At 41.9% G+C, this 24695-nt stretch overlaps 1 protein-coding gene across 1 annotated transcript in view; it reads right to left on the reverse strand.

Annotated features, from left to right (window-relative positions):
* Nucleotides 1-22690, reverse strand: part of LOC142200523 (serpin B5-like) — a 39919-nt gene extending 17229 nt beyond the window's left edge. Inside the window, exons 1-5 of the mRNA XM_075270950.1 lie at nucleotides 22640-22690; nucleotides 15419-15589; nucleotides 13147-13284; nucleotides 5051-5168; nucleotides 474-616 (exon numbers count right to left, since the gene is read on the reverse strand). Of these exons, the coding sequence (XP_075127051.1) occupies nucleotides 474-616; nucleotides 5051-5168; nucleotides 13147-13284; nucleotides 15419-15586 (567 nt within the window). The 5' untranslated portion in view covers nucleotides 15587-15589; nucleotides 22640-22690. The remainder of the gene's footprint in view (nucleotides 1-473; nucleotides 617-5050; nucleotides 5169-13146; nucleotides 13285-15418; nucleotides 15590-22639) is intronic.
* Between the last annotated feature and the right edge of the window lie 2005 nt (nucleotides 22691-24695).

Raw genomic sequence — 24695 nt, forward strand, 5'->3', positions numbered from 1 at the left:
TCCTGCTTCCCAGTACATTATACTGAAAATGAAATAGGATGACTATGAAGTAAAACAAACATTAAGCTCTCATACAGCTATGTGGATCAAAAAATAAAAAAGTTATAGCATTTGGAAGGAGTCAAAAACAAATATTGAGAAATGGCTGTGGTGGGAAGGGGTTAACAGCATTTATTGATGTTCTGGTACTTTACAGCAGTAATATAGACCATTGCCAGCAATAGCCTGGGAATGATTCAGCTCTAGGATAGTTTTCTAGGCATACTTTGTGACCTGGGCAGAGGTCATTTGGCAGGGAGGGGCAGTAGGGAAGCTTTGAGCATTACCTTTTGCATGGTGGATCACAATAGGTGGAAAATAAAGGGAAATTAAAATAAACATAATCATAAATTCTTTAAAAAAAATTTTTAACATAAATACTTGATTAAAAAAATAGGTTATTTTCTGATGACACTTTTCCTTCATGTTCATACCTTGGTTACATGAAACTCGCACTCCTTTGTTTCGGATTCATTGAATTTATATAACCAGCATCCTTTGTAAAACATAGCTCCCAACAGAACCATACTTGTATTTTCATTCAACAGGCCCTCAGTCAACATATTCTCTATGTTGCCTGCAAAAACATGATTGTAAGGATAAAGATATCAAATATGCTTTGTGGCTTCTACATGTCATCAGTTAAAATTCTCAACTTTTTACTGAAAAGTAACACGATGTAGATGGGGGTTTATACTGTATATATTATTATAAAACTCCATAATATATAACTGTATTAAAGGGGATCTCTTATCTACAGTAAGGATTTCACCTGCTCTCTTCTCTCCTCTCCACTTCACTTCCTGGTTTCAGAATGTATCCGTGTGCAGCGCCGCACCTCCCATGAGGCGACCTGAAGCGACTGCTTCAGGCGGTGCTATGCCAGGGCCCCAGGGAGGGCGGCATTTTTGTTTACCTAAGCCAGTCCAGGACAAGCTGTCCTGGACTGGCTTAGCACCGAGCAGTGGATTGGGGAGGCCACTGGAGCAGCGCTGCTCCAGCAGCCTCCCCTCACGCTCAGGCAGAGAGTAGGTCCTCTCCATGCCTGCGAACGCCGCTAAGCCCCGCTCCCTTCGCTTAGCCCTGCCCCTCCGATCCCCCACGCCCCCTCCACTCCGCCCCCTCCTCCGGGGGGGGGGGGGGCGGCTTTCTGTCGTTCGCCTCGGGCGGCGAAAGGGGCAGGTTCACCCCTGTCCGTGTGTCATCTGTGCTTTAAATTGAATAGTCCGGGCCAAAAATATAGACAAGCATAGGATGTGCTCTATATTTTAAGTCTATGGGCCCATAGAAATTCATGCAATTGTGGATCAAATGTACAGTTATGTGAAGGAGGCCTAAAAAGGATCTTGTATCACGAACTTCAACTCTTTGAATCCTTCAATAGCTGCCGTTACACAGATTCTGAAGCATTTGCGTTTTTTTTTCTAGCTTCTCTCGCTCCTGAGCAATGAGTGCCATTAGTTTCAGCTTCCAACATGTTCATTAGGCTTTATTCTGTCAAGTGGGTGGTCCTGGGTTGGAGCAGACAGTCCAGGACTGCCCATTTGTCATCTTAGAACTTAATTAGCATTTTTTTTGTTGAAATTGTTTAGATTCTGTATTTACATTTAGCCAAGAGTTTTATTTTGTCATGAGCTCCTGACAAAACATGATAAAGGCATGTTCCTAACCATAAGTGAAGTCTCATGTAAGAGGCCACAGGAAAATGGCCGCCGCACATGTGCAGTCGGTGCTTTCAGCTGAAGGCATGGAGAAGAGGTGGCCTCGAAAAGAAGATGGAGGGCGTCACTGAAGAATCTGCAGGCAGCAGAGGGGACGCCCCCAGTGCTGTTTGAGCGCAGGGGGCTGCCCCCAGTGCTGCCTAAAGACTCATTTGCATATGGTGAAAACTAGGAATATTACCAGAATGGCGTTGCGGAGAAGACTTCTAAGGCCCCTTTCACACGGGGTGCAGTATGGCCTATTTTGGGCCTGATTCTGACGCAGGAAACATTAGGGAATTCGCTGTAGGCACAGGCCAGTATCAGGTGTGATCTACATTATCAATCCTTCCTGTGTCTCCCCAGCCGTTTAGCTATCTGCAATAATAGAGGACGGGTGTTTCTAGATAGAGTGCAATAATTCAATTTAGAATCCCCCTACTGAAATTGTCCTCTTCATTAGTTTGACTCATCCCACTATTAACCCATTAGCGTCTGAATTATGAAGTGAAACTAATTTATCTGTAAGCGGTATACACTTTGTTTTGCTAGATGAGAACAATCCCGTGTAGTGGCCACTGAGTTATCATAGGTACCCTATGTAAATTCGGGATTGTAACTCGATCTTCTGTGCGTTATCGCTTTATATGTGTTTTTAATCAGAATCTAATAAAGTTGGATTTTATCCTTATATCAGAAAAATTGCCATTCATGTTATTGTTTTTGTATTAATTGGAGCACTCGTTAGAATCTCTGTCAGTCATGATCTCTCTGTGCCGCTTCTAGCATAATGAAGCCGGCGCTTCTGTCCCGCTTCCTGACCATGAAATTCCTCTCCGGTCAGCTGCAATTCCTCAGTCCAGTGGCAGCGGACAAGGATTTGTCAAATGTATGTGCGACCATCCCGGGAGAACCGTGCAGGAGGCTGGACTGTCACGGTGACCTTATAGGCACCAGAACTCCCAGGAGAGGTGCACAGGGAACTAGGCAGAGTCAGTTAGTTGTGACGCCAGTTGGAGTATTGAGACACCCGCTGGTCCCTGGGCTGAGATGGTGATGTGGGTGCCAGTGCTCTACTCCAACAAAGAGCATTTGCCCAGGGCTTAGCTACAAGGAAGGCAATGTCCAGGCCAGGATCAATTGAAGTGCTCACTGCTTTATTGTAACAGGCATCTGCTGGTTCACTTGTCCTGTAGCAGTGAGCTGTGGCACAGTGGCTTGTAGCTGACTGACACCTTCCCATGTATTAGCAGAGAGTCTAAGATGGCTGCAGGTCCAGATTCTGGTTTACTGCAGGGGCTCATTTACCTTGTAGAGGTCGGTGCAGGCTGCCAGGGTTATAGCTCTGCTTAGACTGATATAATCCTGTCCTCTTACTGATAGTGATGGGGGAGCTGTCACAGCTTCTCTGTCCTGCTGCTGCGGTGGCAATCCTCACAACACAGTGTCTGACACACAAGATGGCCACTGCCACACTTCTCCTTCCTTCTCCTTCCCTGGCTGCTTACAGAATACTACTTCCTTTCTCTGCTATGACTATTTCCTGTTCCAGCTACAGATCCACTCACTATAGTGTATGGTGCTATGGAGACCACAGCTCACTAGGACAAGTGAAACCAGAGAACAATAGCTTAACAACATTACACAAATGAATACAGAATAAACATGGCAACATACACAAACCATCATAACATATAAGGCACTTATATTGGCTAAATAACCATTAGTAACTCCTGTGAGGGGGGTTACATATGTGTAAAACAAAGTGCCAAAATTAGAGATATCTGTGCATGAAAATGTCATGAAATGTAATTCGAAATGTCATTCAAGCCTACCATGTTGCAACAAGTAGGTTCATTTGAATTTCTTCTTTTTTTTGTGGGGGGGGGGGATGTTGGGGATGTGGAAAGTTTTGTTTCCCTTAATAAGAAAGGCAACAATTTGGCCTTTAATAAAGTTTTTGGTTTTGTCCAACTTTCATTGTCATTTCAAGGCAAACAATTTGGCCTTTAATCCACTTTTGGTTTTGTCCAAATTTCATTGTCATTCGAAGAAATGTTTTGGGAAATGGCATTCTGATTCGATTTCTCTTTTTCATACTTTGCCTAAATAGTGTTAGGCATTCTATAAAATGGGTACGTAACGATTCTCTCATTTCATAATTTGCCAAAAAACGCCAGGCATTTCGTACTTTGCCTGTAACATATATATGAAATAAGTTTGCTGACCATGGCCCAAATTACATAGTAAAACTGGGAAATATGTTTAGAATAAGGATGAGTTCATAATATGTTTGGAAGGATGACTTCAGTATCTCATTTTCAAATGACACATTTTTCTCTAAAATAAGTGACCACTAGGGTTGAGCCGATCCTGACTTTTCAGGATCGATTTTTAAAATCCGATTTCCGATCATTTTTCATTCGAACCCGATCTCGATCCCAATTCCGATCCCAATCCAAGTCAATGGGATTTTTTTATTAATGGGAGATCGGATTTTAAAAGCAATCCTATTCACTATACAGCATGGAATCTAAGAATTGTTAGAATCCACGCTGTGTAGTGAATCACTAAGTAGCCAGAGGATTTTTTTTTAATCCTCTAGCTACTTAGTCCCCCCTGGTGTCCACTTACCTCCAGAGATGGCTGCTCCGCTGTTCTTCGCCTCGCTGCGCTCCAGCTGCAGTCTTCTTCTTCCTTCGCTGCCCCCTCCCTACCAGGTTAGGAGAGTGTAGGCGGGTTAGGAGAGTGTGGGCGGGTACTGGGAGGGGAGACGTCACGTGGCAGTGAGGCGAGGAAGACTGCAGCTGGAGTGGCAGCGAGGCGAAGAGCAGTGGAGCAGCCATCTCTGGAGGTAAGTAGCTACTAGAGATAGTAGTCTCCCATGGAATGAATGGAGGCAGCCGGCGCGCAGAGGGTTAAGGCTGTGTGCCGGCTGCTTCCATTCATTCCTATGGAACCGCAGCAGAGCCTTCACACTGAGTATACACTATATACTCAGTGTGAAGGCATTGTGGGAAATACTACCGATCTCGATCCCATCGTGAAATTTTCTCGATCGCCGATCGGAATCCGATTTTTTCCGAACACGATCGCTCAACCCTAGTGACCACCCAAAACCATTCTTTTACATGGGACTTGAATGTGTTGCTCATTTTCAATGCAATGGCCTCACTTTTTTTTCTGTCTGGAGTACAAATGGCAATGCAATTCCACTTGATGTGCAGATTCTTTGCGATAACACAGGACTCATTACTGTAAAATAAAAGATTTCTGATCATCATGAAAATTGCTAGAAAGACAAAGCTTACCACCAGTGAGGTCTTTTACAGAGTTATTTATCTCGTTTCTGGCTTCTTCTGCTCGGCTTTTCATGTCAATTATTTCTAGCTGTTTTGGATAAGGTTTCTTTGTGGAATTCATAAATTCCTGGGAAAAGATTTGTGAATTTTATTTTATTATGTGAACATATTGTTTAACCTTTCATTTCACAGTCAATTTTCATTTTTGCATTTTGTATTTCCACTCCTCACCTTCCGAAAGCCATAACTTTTTAATTTCAACATATTCAGAGTCATATGATGACTTGTTTTTTGCAAGGCAAATATTACTTCATCTAGCTAGTTCAGTATAATTCCTTACATTCTGCAGGTCGGTATAATTGTGGCAATACCAAATTTATATAGTTGTTGTTATGTTTTAATACGTTTACAAAAAAATCAAAATGAAAATTGCAAAAATCTGTCTTACCATACTCCCATAAACTTTTAATATATCAAAGCCATGTAAGACATTTTTTTTTTATAGAAAAAGATATAGTTTTTATCTAGGAACATCTGGTTGGGGAACCCATGGAAAGACAGAACAGCACACGCACTTACACAGGCAAAGTTCACAATCGCATATGGTCAAGTATGGATTAACTCTTTATTTAAAAATTGGCCACTTTCTACGATTCATCAACTCATGAAGACCTTGGGTTTGTTAGTAGCCTCAATAGATGCAGTAGCTTGGGCTATGACAAACATTCAGAGTCTCCAACACAATATGCAAAATTATTGGAATCAAAATTTGAACGATAAATCTGGATCACAAAAACAAGAAAAGCCTTGAAATGGTGGCTCAATCTACACACCTTGGAGAAGGGAAAAAGTTTCCAGTTCAAGGAGTCAGTCATTTTAACCAGAGATGCCTCAATCTATAAACTTCTTGGGCACAAAGTCTATGGACCAAAATGGATAGGTGACGTTCTTCAAATTTTTAAGAGATGAAAGCTGTCAGGTTGACCCTTCTGCATTTCAAACCATTGATCAAGGACAAATCTGTCCTAATTCAGACAGACACCCAAGTAGTAGCCTATTATTTGAACAAGCAGGGTGGAGCACAAAGCAGATTATTGATGACAGAATGGAAGAAGATTTTTCAATTGGCAGAATCTGCCCTGATAGACTTAAGAGCTCTGCATAGAAAATACCAGAGTGGATCTTCTGAGCCGGATGATACTCAGACCCTCAGAGTGGGAACTAACTCCCAAATATTTCCATCTACTAACAGACACATGGGGAATTCCACAGATAGACTTGATGGATACCAGAAACAATGCAAAATTACTAGTACTTTTGTTTTCTGATTCCACAAGATTACCCATACACAGTGGATGCGCTCTCCATGAGCAGGAGACAGATTTCTGTATGTCTTTCCTCCAGTCCACACTATTAGTTCCTTAACCCCTTCCCGAGATCCGCCGTAATAGTACGGCGCTGCCGGGAAGGACTTCCCGCAAACCGCCGTACTAGTACGGCAGCTGCATGGTGCGCACACAGAACCTGTGTGCGCACCATGCCCTGCGGGTGTCAGCCGTATGTTACGGCTGACAATACCCTGTAACACCCGCGGTCGGAACTGGGTCTGATCGCGGGTGTTAACCCCAGAGATGCTGGTGGGTTTCAGTGTATTATGGTGCCGATCGGCACCCCCCGCGCCGGTTTTGGGGGGTGCCGATATTCGTAGGGGGCAGGTCGGGGTCTGATCAGTAACCCCGGGTCTGCCCCATCACTAACCCCCTCCACGTACCTGGATGATCCTGCCCAAAAGGAAGCTGTCAGCCCTGTGCTTCTACACAGGCTGGCAGCTTCCTATACACTGCAATACACGTGTAACACATGTATTGCAGCGTATAGTGAAGCAGTGATCAGCAGATCACTGCTTCAATCCCCCATGGGGACAGAAAAAAAAGTGAAAAAAAGTAAAAATAAAAAAGTTTAAATAAGTTTAAAATAAATTAGAAATAAATAAAGCCCCATAAATCCCTTTTTCCCCATATAAAATGTTTTATTATGTAAAATAAAGAAAAATAGAAAAAAAATTACATATTTGGTATCACAGCGTCCATAATAACCTGAACAATAAAATTAAAACATTATTTAACCTGAACGGCAAACGTCATAAAAAAACGTAGAAAACCGCACAAAATAATGATTATTCACCACCTTTCCCTTACAAAATGTTCAATAAAAAGTAATCAAATGGTCAGATGAAAACCAAAATGATACCAATAAAAAACAGAGGTCATCCCGCAAAAAATGAGCGCTCAACCAGCTCTGTCCACTGAAAAATAAAAATGTTATGCCTTTCAGAAGATGGCGATGCAAAAATAATTGATTTTATCCCCTAAAATGAATTTTATTCTGCACAAATAGCAACGCATTAAAAAATCATATAAAGGAGGTATCGCTGTAACCGTACCGACCCGCAGAATAAAGGTAACATGTTACTTATGCTGTACGCTGCCCGGGAAAAAAAATGCTAAAAAGCAATGCCAGAATTGATGTTTCCTTTTACATCCCACCCAGAAAGAGTTAATAAAATGAAGTCAATAAGTTACAGGCCCCAAAATGGTGGCATTGAAAAGTACATCTAATACCGCAAACACCAAGCCCTCATAGGGCCACATTGCCAGAAGATAAAAATAAAAATCTAGCTTGTACAATGTGAAGACAAAACCCCCAAAAGTCGCCAAATCATTAGGACATAAGTGGCTGCGACTAGAAGGAAATGTATAACCTGTGCGAGCGTTTTCAGGGGACACCCCATATTTAGAGCTTATGACAGATAATACAGCAGCGCTGATCCCCCCAGAATGCCCCTCTTCCCCATCCGCGTCATAGGAGCTAGTGGGAAAATAGAATGGGTTTTGGTGTACCCAATTTACTCCGCACAGCTTACACATTCACTTCGGGGTTACTAATGCTCACTACATCACTTGATAAATTCTTTGAGGGGTGCGGTATTCAAAATGGGGTCACTTTCTAGAGGTTTCCACTGTTTTGACTCCTCAAGGGCTTTGTAAATGCGACATGGTTCCTGAAACTGATCACAGCCAGATCTGCCCTCTAAAATCTCCTTGGCGCGCCTTCCCTTCTGCGTCTCACTGTGCGTCCATATATTAGTTTACACCCACAAGTGGGGTACTATGGTAGTCCGGAGAACTTGCATAACAAATTGTGGGATGCGTTTTTTCCTTTAACCCCTTGTGAATGTGCAAATTCTAGGGCTAAACAAAAATATTAGTAAAATAAAATCAAGTTTTAAAATTTTGCCTCCATTTTTTATTAATTCCTGTTAAGCACTTATAGGGTTAAAATACTAGGTATATGTTGTTTTGGCTTATTTAAGGGGTGCAGTTTTGAAAATGGGGTGATTTATGGGGGGTCTTTCAAATCCCCTTCATAACTGGATTAGTCCCTTAAAAAATGGGTTTTGGAAATTTCTTGAAAATTTTGAATATTGTTGTTTCACTTGTAAACCTTATAATTTACGTAAAAAATAAAAGAGTGACTAAAGTTTGATGCCGACATAAAACAGAGATCTGGTACATGAGATTTAGGATATAATTTTGGCGGTATGACTATCTGTATGCAATGCAAATCATTTCAAACTTTATAAAATGCATATTTTTCAAAATTTCCACCAAATTTCCTATTCTTTCATAATTAAACACAAAACAGCCTCCTGTCCCTCACCGCCTCCTTTGGTCTCTCCCAATGGTCCTCCTCTCCCACCCACATAAAAGGGGGCACACTAGACCTAATATTCACCCGCCTCTGCTCCATATGCATGCTCTCTGACCACAACCTGCTGACATTCTCTGCCCTCTCCTCTCCAATAGAAACCCCAACCTGTAAACCAACAGGCCCCGCAGGAACCTCAACCGCCTTGACACCTGCACCCTCTCAGACTCTCTCCTACCACTCGCTGACATATCCTCACTCCAGGACACAGATGCCGCTGCTGCCTTCTACAATACCACCATTACCTCAGCCCTTGATTCTATGGCCCCCTACACATACACCAGAGCCCGACCGATCAATAGGCAACCCTGGCACACCGACCTGACTAAAAAACTGAGACATGCCTTGCGGGTTGCAGAACGCCTCTGGAAGAAAAGCCACTCCCAGGAAGACTTCCTCAGTTACAAAGAGGCAGCTCTCACATTTAAGACCGCACTCACCTCCGCAAAGCAGGTCTACTTCACCACACTCATATCTGCACTCTCTCGCAACCCAAAACAGCTATTCTCCACCTTCAACTCTTTCCTCCTGCCCCGCTTCCGACATCACTTATCTCAGCTGACAACTTTGCCTCCTACTTCAGAACTAAAATTGACACCATCAGAGACAGTCTCACCCTACTCCCCTGACAATCTATCCACCCAACTGCTCACTTCTCCTCATCCTTGACCTGTTTCTCCACCATCACTTATGAAAAACTCTCCTCTCTTATCTCCAAATCCCACCTCACCTCCTGCGCGGTTGACCCGATCCAATCACATCTCATCCCCAAGCTCACTGAAGTCATTACTCCGGCCCTAACTCATCTCTTCAACCTATCCCTAACCAATGGATCCTTCCCCTCAGCCTTCAAACATGCCACTGTCACTCCTATACTTAAGAAACCGTCCCTCGACCAGTCTTCTCCAGCCAATTATCGTCCCATCTCACTGCTCCCGTACGCTTCAAAACTGCTTGAGCAACACGTCCACTCAGAACTCTCCTCCTATCTCTCGTCCAACCTGTTTTTTGACAGACTACAGTCAGGCTTCAAACCCCGGAACTCCACTGAAATTGCCCTAACAAAAGTCACCAATGACCTTCTAACTGCCAAAGCCAAACGCCATTTCTCTGTCCTCCTCCTCCTTGACCTCTCCTCTGCCTTTGACACAGTTGACCACTCCCTTCTGTTAGAAATTCTCTCATCCCTTGGTATCTCAGACCTGGCCCTTTCCTGGATCTCCTCATACCTCACCGACCGCACATTCAGCGTCTCCCACTCGCACACCACCTCCTCACCACGCTCTCTCTCGGTAGGTGTCCCCCAAGGTTCCGTCCTAGGACCCTTCCTGTTCTCCATCTACACCCTCGGTCTGGGCCAACTCAGAATCTCATGGTTTTCAATACCACTGCTATGCCGATGACACCCAAATCTACATATCTGAACCAGATATTACCTCCCTGCTGACCAGAGTTCCAGACTGTTTAGCAGCTGTAGCCTCCTTCCTCTCCTCCCGCTTTCTCAAACTCAACATGGAGAAAACAGAGTTCATCATCTTCACCCCACCCCGTATGGCCCCTCCACCTGACCCATCTATCAAAGTTAACGGAACCACAATTACCCCTGTCTCACAGGCCCGATACCTTGGGGTAACCCTGGACTCCGATCTATCCTTCAAGTCACATGTTCAAACCCTCAATACTTCCTGCCGCCTCCAACTCTAAAACATCCACTGAATCCGCTCCTTCCTCACCCCTGAAACTACTAAGATGCTTGTCCAGGCCCTCATAATCTCTGCTTAGACTACTGCAACTCCCTTCTCCATGGACTCCCAGCAAACACCCTCGCCCCCCTCCAGTCCACCTTAAACTGTGCTGCTTGTTTAATTCACCTCTTCCCCCGATCTTTATCAGCTGCTCCCCTCTGCCAGTCCCTCCACTGGCTACCCATAGCCCAGCGAATTGAATTCAAGCTACTAACGCTAACATACAAATCCAACCACAACCTGTCCCCTCCATATATCTTTGAACTAATCTCCCGCTACCTGCCCGCACGTAACCTCAGATCCTCCAATGACCTCCTACTCTGCTCTGCTGTCATCCACTCCTCACACAACCGTCTCCAAGATTTCTCCCGTGCATCCCCCATACTCTGGAACTCCTTACCACGACACATAAGACTGACCTCCACAATCACAGGATTCAAGAAGGCCCTGAAGACTCACCTATTCAGGAAGGCCTACAACCTCCAATAACACTATCACCGCACTGCCATCTGTACAGTCTCCCCCCCTCTCCTTCTGTCTCTATCCTCCTTCCCCCATGGATTGTAAGCCCTCGCGGGCAGGGCCCTCTACCCCACTGTGCCAGTCAGTCATTGTTAGTATTATATCTACCTGTATATTCTGTGTACTGTATGTAACCCCCAAATGTAAAGAACCATGGAATTAATGGTGCTATATAAATAAACAACAATAATAATAATATTATGCCATCCGTCCATTTGAATTCAGTTTGAGACTTTAAAACGGACTGATGCACATACTGATTGTATACTGACACCTTTTTAGGCTGATATCAAACGCTGTCATCCCCTAGAGGACAGATAAGGGGATTAAAAGCAGAAAATTGTAAACAGAGTAGAGATAAGGACATTTATTATACTCTGTTTACAATTGCTACTTTGAATCCCCTTATCTGTCCTCTAGGGGACTACAGGGTTTGCTATCAGCATAAAAAGGTGTCAGTATACAATCAGTATGTGAGTCAGTCTCAAACTAAATTCAAACGGACGGATGGCATACTTATGTGTGAACCAAGCATAAGGCTTCGTTCATATCTGCGTTGGTATTCCGTCCGATGGAGTCTGCATGAGGACCCCCCCGAACGGAACACTGAATGCAACTGCAAGCGGTGTGCCAGTGAAAGCACACGGACCCTATAGACTATAATGGGGTCCTTGTACTTGCCGCCAGAACTCTAGAGGGATCATGCAGACAGGAAAGTAGCTCACAATGTACTTTCCTGCCCGCATGGCGGCAAGCACACGGACTCCATTATAGTCTATCGGGTCCGTGTGCTTTCACTGCACAGCGCTTAACATCTTTAAAAACTGATTTCAAACTATTCGGATGAAAACTGTGTCAGTATGTAGTTAGTATGTAATCAGTTTTTGACTAATCAGTTTTTCTTTTTCTTCCCCCTTCTTCATTCTGAGCATTTGCAAAATAAACACAAACTGATTGCTATCAATATGTAATCAGTATGTAATCAGTTTGTAATCAGTTTTCGATAGGCCTCAGGATTGGTTCACATCTGCTTTTGTATTCCGTCTGGTTAGAGTCTGCATGGAGACCCCCGGAACGGAATACAAACGCAATAGCAAGTGCTGTGCTGTAAAAGCACACGGATCCCATAGACTATAATGGGGTCCGTGTGCTTGTCTCGCACTGCCCATACGAATCATACGAACAGAAAAGTAGATTGGAAACTGCGAACATCTGCTGGCAAGCACACGGACCCCATTATAGTCTATGGGGTACGTGTGCTTTTACAGCACAGCGCTTGCAATTGGTATTTCATTCGGGGGGTCTCTATGCGGACTCCTCTGGATGGAATACCAACGCAGATGTGAACCAAACATTACTTTTAAAACCAAATAAAATTAATAGGTTTTCATCCGGACAGTTTGAAATCAGTTTTTGAAGATGTCAAATACTGATTACGAACGGAATGGCCAAACGCAGAACCAGGCGTTACACTGACAGCTATAATGCACTGCAATACACAAGTACTGCAGTCTATTATAGAAGCAATCAGACATTTGTAAGTTTAACCCTTAAGTACTATCATGGTGTCGAGTCTATCATACACCACTACCATAGACATATCATTATGAAAGTAACCATGATAGTAATTAAGGGTTAAATCCTTTATAGCACTAAAATACAAAGTAAAAACTTTAAAAAGAGAAATAAAATTTTAAAAATCACTATATTGGTCTAGCCCACATAATATAGGCAATGTACTTTGTATGTTGCATGGTGAATAAAGTGCAAAATGTATAACACAGCAAACAATGAAGGAGTTAATATGTTTTTTAAAACTTTGATCAAGAATTAGTTAATTAATATGTTACACATATGTACCTCTAAATGGGGCAAGATAAAACTTATAACATCCTGCAAAACAGAAACCCTTACACAGCTATGTCTGCTAAAAATGAAAATGTTATGGCTTTTGGATGCAAGGATGAAGAGTAAAAAAAAATTACTTTGCCTTTTAGGCATGAAGGTTATTAAAGGGTTAAATGAATTTTCATACCATCCAAAGACTTCCGTATAAACACTTGTACTCACTTTAGTGCAGTTGAAGCTACTGTCCACATAAACATGTTTAACCATTTTCAAGGAGGATGTAGCACTTATTCGACTAATGTCTGAAGCTAGAGTCTGAAATCCAAAGTCACAATCTTTGACTTTTTCAAAGTGAGTAATCTAGAAAGAAAAATATACAGTAATAAACATGTCATAATAATTGATTCAAATAATTGTAGATATTATACAATGCACTGAATTGCTATTATACTCATTGACAAAACAAGGATGCACCAAGAAAAAGTTGTTGGAATCAAATAAAACTTTATATGAGTGAATGTAATAATGGTGTATATATATAAGTGATTACATTATTATAAAGAAAAGATAATTTTATTGGGGAAAACTATATAGCTGAAAGGATTGGCTGTCATATGTGATAGCTCCTCAGATGATCACACCAGCAGTTGGGACAGGACGAATTTAAGAGCTCACCACAAGGTCTCCATACTTGAACCTTGAACCTTGATTCCAAAATAACCTGGATTTGTCTCTAAAGACAATATAGTTTCAAGTTTGTGGCAGCCCAGATTTCCCATTCAGGATACTATTGCAAACAAAGGCCATGGGGAATGGTAGTTAATGGCAGGATGCGTAATGGGCACCATGACACTAAATAGCCTTCTACGGTTTAGCCAGAGACAGGGGTATGTAGTGAATGTGCCACCTTGCAATGGTAGACAAGAAAGCTGTGGGAAATACTCATTCTGGTGATCTGTGTGGACCATCTGTAGTCTGATCACTGTATGTGTGTGTCCTCACATTACCACAGCTCCCAACACCACCTATCAGCTAGCTCAGAACAGCCTACATGGTGGGCAGTTTGTTGAAATGACCATCCTGCTTCCCTCAAATCAATGATGTGCCCGGCCACCTCTCAAAGTCTGTCAACTGGACAAAATGTGTTCGAGTGCATCATAGAAAAATATCTAGAAGTCAACAATCTGTCACCCAAAAGAGAGTTTTTTGTTTTTTTGTTTTTTTGGGGGGGTGTTACAGTTCAGCCAAGGAAGCTTTTTATAGTTTTATATTCCCCCTTATGGCAATATTTAGTATCTATTCCAGTGGTTCTTAACTTTGTTTGAGGTACCAAACTCACCAGTTTCATATGCACATTCACCGAACCCTTCTTTAGTGATAAATCAAATATGATTTATTTTCCAAATTCAAGACATAGATATATGGTTTTTTTTACTGGTACACAAAATGAACCGTGCATAGGTCCTAGGGTTCGATCGAACCCCGGTTAAGAACCACTGGTCTATTCAGATAACTGTAAACCATTTACATATCTGCTGAGACATAACTTTGCAGCATTATAATATCTTTATCCTGGTAAGTTTCTTTTGTCATTGAGGGTATTATGGGTACATCCTTGCTGAGATAGATATCACCCCAGTGTGTATAGTTAATATACAGTTGGCAGCAGATTAAATTAATATTCCAACGTCTATTCATAATAGCAAATGATAGATAATAACAATCGCACAAACAAAAGAGCAACAACTAAAACATGCTAAATCTTTATTAAATTACATGATTTAAAAAAAAATAGCTAGATACACAGGCTGGCTCCCGTGCACTTAGCCCCTCCTCCCTCCCCCCTGAGAGCAGCAGATACATCACTTGACTTTTGAGCAGATAAGTCAAGGGCTGTGTCAACAATGAATTGAATAAAGTAAGATAGTGGACAAACAAAGCAGTTTTGCTAAAGCAGTGTATTTAGGAAAAGTCTTACATCCACATTAACAAGCAGTATAGATAGGATCCTTGTGATGGGACAACCCCTTTAATTATTTCTACTAGAGTAAATGGGCTCGGCTGCAAGTGGAGAATCTTTCTCATAGCTTACATAAAGTGTATACTGTACATACATCTAAGTAACTCATCTGAGCAACCACAATGCATCGCTCAATGTGGCAGACATTATGGATTAAATATTAGAATTGTCCTTCCAGTCATAAACTGTTTCTCATCAAGTTTTCATGAACTCAAAGTTTATACTTAATATGAACTGTACATCCAAGGGCACTAGAGCCATGGGAGACACTGGACAATGTAATCATGTCATGTTACTTTCTACGAATCTTCATCGTAGCGTAGTCCCAACACAGGAGCACAGAATAACCTTGTTGAGGTACAAAAAAAAAGAACCTGAACATTTGAGGTTTTAGGATTAGAAAGTCTTTTTATGGACAGGTTCAAAGGAAGGTTAACAAAGACTCCAAATTCTGAGAATGAATGTTCCACCTACTTTTTCTATTTCAGTTGCAGTATTCCCTTTGGCTCCTTTAAAAGCTAAAGCCAACGTTGATGAAACACATAATGGAGAGAGGATAAAATTTTCTGACTTGTTCTTTTCACTTAATTTACTGAATAGGTCTATGGCAAAAGCTGCGTTTGCGACACGAAAACAATCCATTATCTGAAAAACAAAAAAAATCCATGTAATGTAATGCATCGCAGAAATTTTAATTAATCGTATTTCCAAAGTAAAACAGAACAGAATACTATGTTATATCTGGTCTCCCTTAATGTGTATATCTATGAGCCATGTTTGCATCTTGCAATCACATTCAGCAGTCAATCACTTTCTGCAAGCCTTTTTCTATGTGGCACACCCATATGAGTAATTTTACTTTCCCTGAAGATAGTGAGCATAAATCAAGTAATGTCTCCTGACACTTTGTGTTGTTTCTGCGACTTAATGAAATACCATTATACCAGTCAGCGTTTGTATTAGGTTGGGTTCACACAGTGCATTTTGAATCTCAACCTGGCATTTGACATACAGTGGCTGTCGGGACTTCAAACATGTTGACCTCTCAGTAGCTGTTTTACATATCAGAGACCCAGCAGCAGGCATTCATTTTTTTTAGATGATTCTGTCCAAGGTAATTCATAAGAAAACAGTGCAATTTTTTTCTAATTCAACCCCATTCTGAATTTTGTTCCAGCTTTCCAGTATACAATACAGAATATAGGGGCAACACGGTGGCTCAGTAGTTAGCACTGTAGCCTTGCAGCGCTGGAGTCTGGGATTTGAATCCTGCCAAGGACATAACATCTGCAAGGAGTTTGTATGTATCCCCATGTTTGTGTGGCTTTCCTCCCATACGCCGAAGACATACCGATAGGGAAAAATGTACATTGTGAGCCCCTATATGGAAAAATGTAGATTGTGAGCCCCTATATGGGGCTCACAATCTACCATATTTTTTGGACTATAAGACGCACTTTTTTTTCCCAAAATTTTTTGGGGAAAATGAGGGTGTGTCTTATAGTCCGAATGTGGAGGAGCGGAGCGGAATTGCACCATCGCCACACTGCTGCCGGTGCTGGCGTCCTGCAGGACAGGAGTGTAGCGATGCCACAGGCCCCGGCACCTGTGTCGGCGTCTAAAACTCTCCCTGGCATCCGTCATTCTATTACAGCGGATTCTAGGTTTGTAATGGCGGCCGCTCTGCTGCAGAGCGGCCGCCATAGCAACCGGGTTTCCACTATACGCAGAGGCCCACAGCTCATGCCTGCAATCAGAATGCATTCCCCATCAGTCCCATACCTGTAAAGTTGCAGGCCGGCTCCTACGTGGCGATATCGTAGGAGCCGACCTGTTCTGGTCCATGACCAGCCGCAATAGTAATGTATAGAATCTCCCATAGACGGCAATACACGTGTATTGCCGTCTATGGGACTTCCAATCAAATGATTGCAGGTTCAAGTCCCCTAGGTGGGGGGGTTAATAAATAGTTTGAAGAAAAAAAAAAAAGCTTTAAAAAAAATAAAATAAAGAAAAGTTCTAAATCACTCCTTTCCCTAGAATACATATAAAAGTAGAAAATTACTGTGAAACACATACACATTAGGAATCCCTGTGTCCGCAAATGCCCAGTCTACTAATATTTTTCCTGTACGGTGAACATCAAAATCAAAAGTGTGAAACCTGCCAGGTTTTTTTTCACCGTTTTGCCTCTGATTTAAATAAAAGGTGATCTAAGCAATAGACATTCCCCAAAATGGTATAACTAAAAAGTACATCTGATCCCGCAAAAAAAATGCTCTATGCATCCCCGTACAGCTGCAGGGTCACCTGTCAATGTGGCCTTGCAGCTGTTGCAAAACTACAACTCCTATATATTAAATATTGTACCATTTTGTGCTTCAAATTTTTTTTCCCTATTTTCCTCCTCTAAAACCTGGGTGCATCTTATAGTCCAGTGCGTCTTATAGTCCGAAAAATACGGTGCATTTATAAAAAATAAGATACAGAATATAAAATGCTATCATTACAAAGTCCATCTATAAGTACAATTTATGGTAGTTGAAAGGGAGTAAAAATTAAAAAATACAAAAATGAAAAATGGCTGCGTAGGGAAGAGGTTGGATTGAAGGGGTTACGTGGTAAAAAGTATTTATCCTCTGTCCATAGGACAGAGGAAAATACCTGGAAAAGGAGGTTATTTTTCCGCCATTGCAGTCAGGATGTATGCAGGCAAGTCACTTCAATGGGAGTGCTGGAGATAGCCGACTGGTGAATTTCAGTTATCTCTGTCGCTCCCATTGAAGTGAGTGGGATTGTTGTGCACCTCCTGAAGCACAGTCAAACTGAAAGCGTAATGAGGAGAAAACACCCCCTGTTGTCAAGATTTGCGGGGTCCCAGCTATCAGAGGTTTGCATCCTCTGTCCTATGGAGGGAGGATTAATACTTTTCCTGTGATAGCCTTTTAGGCTAAGGGCCCCATGTAACCAAACACAGCAAAATACACTGTGGAAAAAAAAAAAGCATCGGAAACAAATTGTGTGTTTTCCTGCAGCATTTTTCATTGCGTTTTCACAGTTTTCCTCTGCAGACTTTCTGCCCTTATTTTACCTATATGGAAAACGTCAGTGTTTCTGCAGATGTAATTGACAGCTTTTCTGCTCTGGATTTTTTCTGCAATGTGTGAATGGGAGTAGCCAGAATTTAATTGTTACATCTGATCTGTAAAATGTACTGTAGTAAATAAAATTAGGGAGATTTACTAATGAAAATGCTAATCAATTTTGGCTTAATCTGCCAGGAATTTGGCACACATGCTGTGTACCACACCTACTAATTGTTTTTAATATGTTCTGTGTTCTGTCTGACTAGTGGCCATTACTTATTGGAAAGCTAGCATGGCTTGTCAAGAAAGGACATGGTTTAAAATGAAATATTGTGCACAAAAAAAGTCTGCCAATATTTTGTACTATTTTTTGTGGTAAACTAAGCCAGCAATAGTTGGTGTAAAGTTGGCCCAAGTAGCAGGCCACAGCGAAAAAGCACCACTAAAATAACCATGGCAAAGACGCATTGTGGTTTTTCCCATAGCACTTTTCACAGAAAGTCTGCAGAGGTTTACTCTACAGACTTTCTGCTTCCATTCTATCTATAGGGAAAGCGCCACCGTTTCCATAGGTATAAGTAACATTTCTCCACTCTGCATATTCTTCTGCAATGTGTAGATGGGATTCGCTAGACTGCAGTAACTGTAAAATACCGGGATTTTTGCCACGAAATTTTCACCACTTGGGGCCCCAGCCTAAAGATGCCTTATGGTTAATCATCTTGCATCAGTTAGGGTGCATTCACACTGAGTAAACGCTAGCTTATTCTGAACGTAAAACACGTTCAGAATAAGCGGCGTCTAAAGCAGCTCCATTCATTTCTATGGGAGCGGGGATACGAGCGCTCCCCATAGAAATGAATGGGCTGCTTCTTTCACTCCGTGCAGTCCCATTGAAGTGAATGGGGAGTGCCGGCGTATACGGCAAGCTCTGCTCATGCCGGAGCGTACACGCCGGCACTCCCCATTCACTTCAATGGGACTGCACGGAGTGAAAGAAGCAGACCATTCATTTCTATGGGGAGCGCTCGTATCCCCGCTCCCATAGAAATGAATGGAGCTGCTTTAGACGCCGCTTATTCTGAACGTGTTTTACGTTCAGAATAAGCTAGCGTTTACTCAGTGTGAATGCACCCTCACTGTGATAAATCTGGTGCATTTTTTAGTCTAAGGCTGTGGCCACACTAGCGTTGTGTGACCGTTTGGCAACTCCGTCCCCCATTCCAATTAAAATATGCAGAAAGAAAAGTCCTGCAAGCTGATTTCTGGCAGAAACTGGTCTATGGGGGCCATTGGTTTCTGCAGGTAACCGCTTTTTAAGCAGATAGGGTTTTCGTTTTTCGGGTTCCCAACCTGACCAGAAGAATGGAAACACAAATGCTAGTGTGAACCTAGCATAAGGGAGCCTTCACACGGAGTATACGCTCCGCTCATTCTGAACGTAAAACATGTTCAGAATGAGCGCGTAAAAACCAGCTCCCATTGACTTGAATGGGTGCCGGCATAGGAGCGCTCCCCATTGAAATCAATGGGAGGCTTTTTTCCCTATTGCTTTCAATGTGATACGCACGTGTCACATTGAAAGCAATAGGCAAAAAGTCCTCCCAATGATTTCAATGGGGAGCGCTCCTATGCCGGCACCCATTTAAGTCAATGGGAGCTGGTTTTTACGCGCTCATTCTGAACGTGTTTTACGTTCAGAATGAGCGGAGCGTATACTCCGTGTGAAGGCTCCCTAAGTCTGCGCTTTCTAACTACTTGACAGTATTAGTAAATCTGTCCTATTAACTCCACGAGTCTCTTATATGATTATCTTGCTCTTCATAGTCTCTCACAAGTGATAATTATCTCTTGATAATCTTGATATGATCTCTTGATTCAGCAGTAATTGTTCTCAGGTTATATTGCTGACTCTTCAGTATTTGACAATATTCTCCTCCCTAAAATGTTTATCATTTTCAGCCAAGCTTGGTCTTCACATTTGGCTGAGTATGCAATAAAAATGATTTAATTAGCTTCAAATGTAAATTCTCACCAACCCTGGCATCTGTCTAAACCTTCGTTCACATCAGCGTTTGGATTCCGTCCGGGGAAATCCGCATGGGGACACCCCAGAATGGAATACCAATTGCAAGCGCTGTGCTGTGAAAGCAAACAAATCCCATAGACTATAATGGGGTCCATGTGCTTGCCGCGCGCTGCCTGCATGAATCATGTGGACAGGAAAGTATATGGTGAACTACTTACCTGTCCGTAAGATCCCTGTGGAGATCTGGTGGTAAGCACACGGACCCTATTGTAGTCTATGGGGTTCATGTGCTTTTACTGCACCAGGACTTGCACTTGCGTTTGGTATTCCATTCAGGGGAGGTCCTCATGCGGACTCCCCCGGATGGAATCCAAATGCTGATGTGAACGAGGGGTAAGGGGTAATACTATCCTCCTTTTTTATCTGCTAGTGCATATTTATGCAGTTTAGGTTTTGGTTTTTAGTGTTTATTTTTTGCCGCTTTAAGATTAGTTCAGGTTTTTTGTGAACTTTCATCTCCTCTGAGATCAGGAGAGTTAGACCATGTTCACATGGCGGAATTTACTTTTGATTTTAGGGCAGATTCCTTCCCAAAATCAGCTGGTAATTCAGCCTTGATTTTGCCTCCCATTGTTTTCAAAGGGAAGAGATCACAGCAAGAATGGAAAATTAAGTGTTCGATCTTCCCATAGATATGCAACTTGAGACACTGTGCCCATTCATCTACTCAGCATTGGTATTCTTCTTTGGTGAGCTGGTGATGGAAAATGAAGTCACAAGTCACATGTTGTACACCTCAAATTCCTTTTTATTTTCCTCTGTGTGAACAGAGCCTTATATGCCGCAGGTATCTGCACCAGAGGGGCCAGCCTCACAGCTAAACTTCATCACTGGGTGGTGAGGAATACCCCCCTAACAGTACACTTCTATAATCTTCTACTGTGATGGGGGCGTTGCCCATCGCACAGCAATGATGCTGAGAATTCAACACACTGACAGTTTTGCAACAGTAAATAACACTCCCAATTCTAGAGGACATGAAAGGACCTCGTTAAAGGCATCCCTTTCTGAGACGCCTCTCAAGAGCAGCTAATAGAGTACACCTTTTAGGCTCAGTTCACATCAGTGCATGGTTTCTATTCGGGGAGTCCACTTGGGAATCCCCTGAATGGAAAACTAATCCACATGAAAAAGCGGTTACCTCAAGGAACCCACAGACGCCATAGAGTATAATGTGGTCCATGTGGTTTTCACTCGGTTTCTGAACAAAAAATACAGAGAGAAAAGTGCTGCTTGCAGGTCTTTTCTCTCTGCATTTATCATGTGGAGAGGGGAACGGAATGGCCCAAATGCACATGTGAACTGGGCCTTATTCTGGTTTCCATGTCTGGATCTATGTCTGACATTGACACATTTCTACAGGTTTGATTTTCACATAACTTGCTGGTTCAGTATTTTTAGATCGCTTAGTCAGATGATTCTATGGCATAGTAAACAATTGTATAATTTAAGCATTTATGTAAGATTTTATACTTAAAATGAATCAGGTTTATACAAAGACTCAATTTTCACCATCGGTCCTTATTTTTCAAGACATCTGCAGTATCCTGACTGATGGCAACCCATTCTTGCCTAATCTGTGCTTGGAGTTTATTTCTGTGTTTCTGTTTCTCCACCAGTTTTTTGAGGTTTGATTGTCCTTGGACCTAAAATTTGAATATTCTGCTCACCGAGCCACTCATTTATCATCTTTTGCCTTGTGACATGGTGCTACATCATGCTGGAAAAACTATTTGCTCCTAGATGGATGGGAGAAGTTGCTCTTGGAGGATGTTTCGATATCATCTTTTATCCATGATAGTTTTCTTAGGTAAAATTTCGAGTGAGCCCACTCTCTTGGACAAACAGCCCCACACATGAATGGTGTCTGGATTCTTCGCTGTTGGCATCACCTTTTTTACCAGCTAATTCTCACTCACTCACAATTTTGCCTAAGAACACTGCCATTAATAAAAGAATGGTAGATAACCATTCAACAAGGGCAATTTCTCCCAACAATCCAAGAACAATTTGGTGATGAAAAATGCATTTTCCAGTATGATAGAGGCATTATGATTTGGTCCAGAGGCGAATGTCCACCATGCCAGGGCGAATTGCAGAAGGTTGAACATGTTTGTCAGTCTGAAAATCTTTGGCCGCCACTGTATATTACACTGACCTACATTTCATGTTTAAGTTTATTCAAGGAATATGCCATATACCAAGAAACCCACAAGTACATCAATATCAGGCATTTTCCCTTTAGGATTTAGTTAATGATTTACCCAAATAGCTATTTGTAGTCATTATACTCAATATTTGAATGGTTTATATCTTACAAATAGTATAAAACATTATTAAATGTAAAGATAGTGTTAAATAGTTACTAGAACAGCTTAGAGTTAGAGCTCAATGGAAAGTGCTCGAAAGGAGTTAACAAAAGAAGCTTTTATATGACTTCTCATCTGGTGATATATATATATATATATATATATATATATATATATATATATATATATATATATTCTTAATAGAGCATACCTGATTTTATTCAGTTGAGACGGTTCACCAAGTGATCCTTGTAGTCCTACTGCTGCCCTGAAGTGCTGGAATATTCTGTGATTGTACCTGAGCACAAGGAACACACCCACTAAAGTGAAGGCATGTATGAGTCAGTTCACTTCCTTCTCAAAAAATGATAAGTATTGGCAGCATGTACAAAATAGTCTAGGGCAGTGTCTCAATGAGACTGTTTGTGCTACAAAGAGAAACATGCTTCTGCAAGAAAGCTGCTGTCTGCAATCTTGCATAATCTAACCTACTGCAAGCTTTCATTGTCTTCTTATGTCTGATTAATTCAGAGAAATGAAAAAGATGCTTCACGATTAGACGTATGTCACTGTTATATACTAAAACGCGCATCAAGCAAGAAACTTTTGGGTACCAAGCAGTTATCTTTAGAATGTCTGTTTTCTGTCCTCTATAGGAATCCAAATGCCTAAACCATTTGACCTCAAATTTGCACATACATTGTTGGCCAAAAGCATTGGCACCCCTGCAATTCTGTCAGATAATACTCATTTTCTTCCAGAAAATGATTGCAATCACAAATTCTTTGGTATTATTGTCTTAATTTAATTTGTCTTCAATGGAAAACCACAAAAAAGAATTGTCAAAAAGCCAAATTGGATATAATTACACACCAAACATAAAAAAGGGGGTGGACAAAAGTATTGGCAGTGTTTGAAAAATCATGTGATGCTTCTCTAATTTGTGTAATTAACAGCACCTGTTACTTACCTGGGGCACCTAACAGGTGGTGGCAATAACTAAATCACACTTGCAGCCAGTTGAAATGGATTAAAGTTGACTCAACATCTGTCCTGTGTCCTTGTGTGTACCACAATGAGCATGAAGAAAAGAAGGAAGACCAAAGAATTGTCTGAGGACTTTAGAAGCAAAATTGTGAGGAAGCATGAGCAATCTCAAGGCTACAAGTCCATCTCCAAAGACCTGAATGTTCCTGTGTCTACTGTGCGCAGTGTCATCAAGAAGTTTAAAGCCCATGGCACTGTGGCTAACATCCCTAGATGTGGACGGAAAAGAAAAATTGATTAGCGATTTCAACGCAAGATTGTGTGGATGGTGGATAAAGAACCTCGACTAACATCCAAACAAGTTCAAGCTGCCCTGCAGTCCGAGGGTAGAACAGTGTTAACCCGTACTATCTGTCGGTGTCTGAATGAAAAGGGACTGTATGGTAGGATACCCAGGAAGACCCCACTTCTTACCCATAGACATAAAAAAGCCAGGCTGGAGATTGCCAAAACTTACCTGAGAAAGCCAAAAACATTTTGGTAGAATGTTCTCTGGTCAGATGAGACAAAAGTAGAGCTTTTTGGGAAAAGGCATCAACATAGAGTTTACAGGGAAAAAAAAGAAGAGGCCTTCAAAGAAAAGAACACGGTTCCTACAGTCAAACATGGCGGAGGTTCCCTGATGTTTTGGGGTTGCTTCGCTGCCTCTGGCACTTGACTGCTTGACCGTGTGCATGGCATTATGAAGTCTGAAGACTACCAACAAATTTTGCAGCATAATGTAGGGCCTAGTGTGAGAAAGCTGGGTCTCCCTCAGAGGTCATGGGTCTTCCAGCAGGACAATGACCCAAAACACACTTCAAAAAGCACTAGAAAATGGTTTGAGAGAAAGCACTGGAGACTTCTAAAGTGGCCAACAATGAGTCCAGACCTGAATCCCATAGAACACCTGTGGAGAGATCTCAAAATGGCAGTTTGGAGAAGGCACCCTTCACATCTCAGGGACCTGGAGCAGTTTGCCAAAGAAGAATGGTCTACAATTCCAGCAGAGCATTGTAAGAAACTCATTGATGGTTACCGGAAGCGGTTGTTCACAATTATTTTGTCTAAAGGTTGTGCTACCAAGTATTAGACTGAGGGTGCCAATACTTTTGTCCGGCCCATTTTTGGAGTTTTGTGTAAAATGATCAATGATTTGACTTTTTTTTCATTCTCTTTTGTGGTTTTTCATTGCAAGCAAAATAAATGAAGATATTAATACTAGAGATGAGCGAACAGTG

This window comes from Leptodactylus fuscus, chromosome 4, assembly GCF_031893055.1.
Source record: "Leptodactylus fuscus isolate aLepFus1 chromosome 4, aLepFus1.hap2, whole genome shotgun sequence".
In the NCBI taxonomy this organism is placed as follows: Eukaryota; Metazoa; Chordata; class Amphibia; order Anura; family Leptodactylidae; genus Leptodactylus; species Leptodactylus fuscus.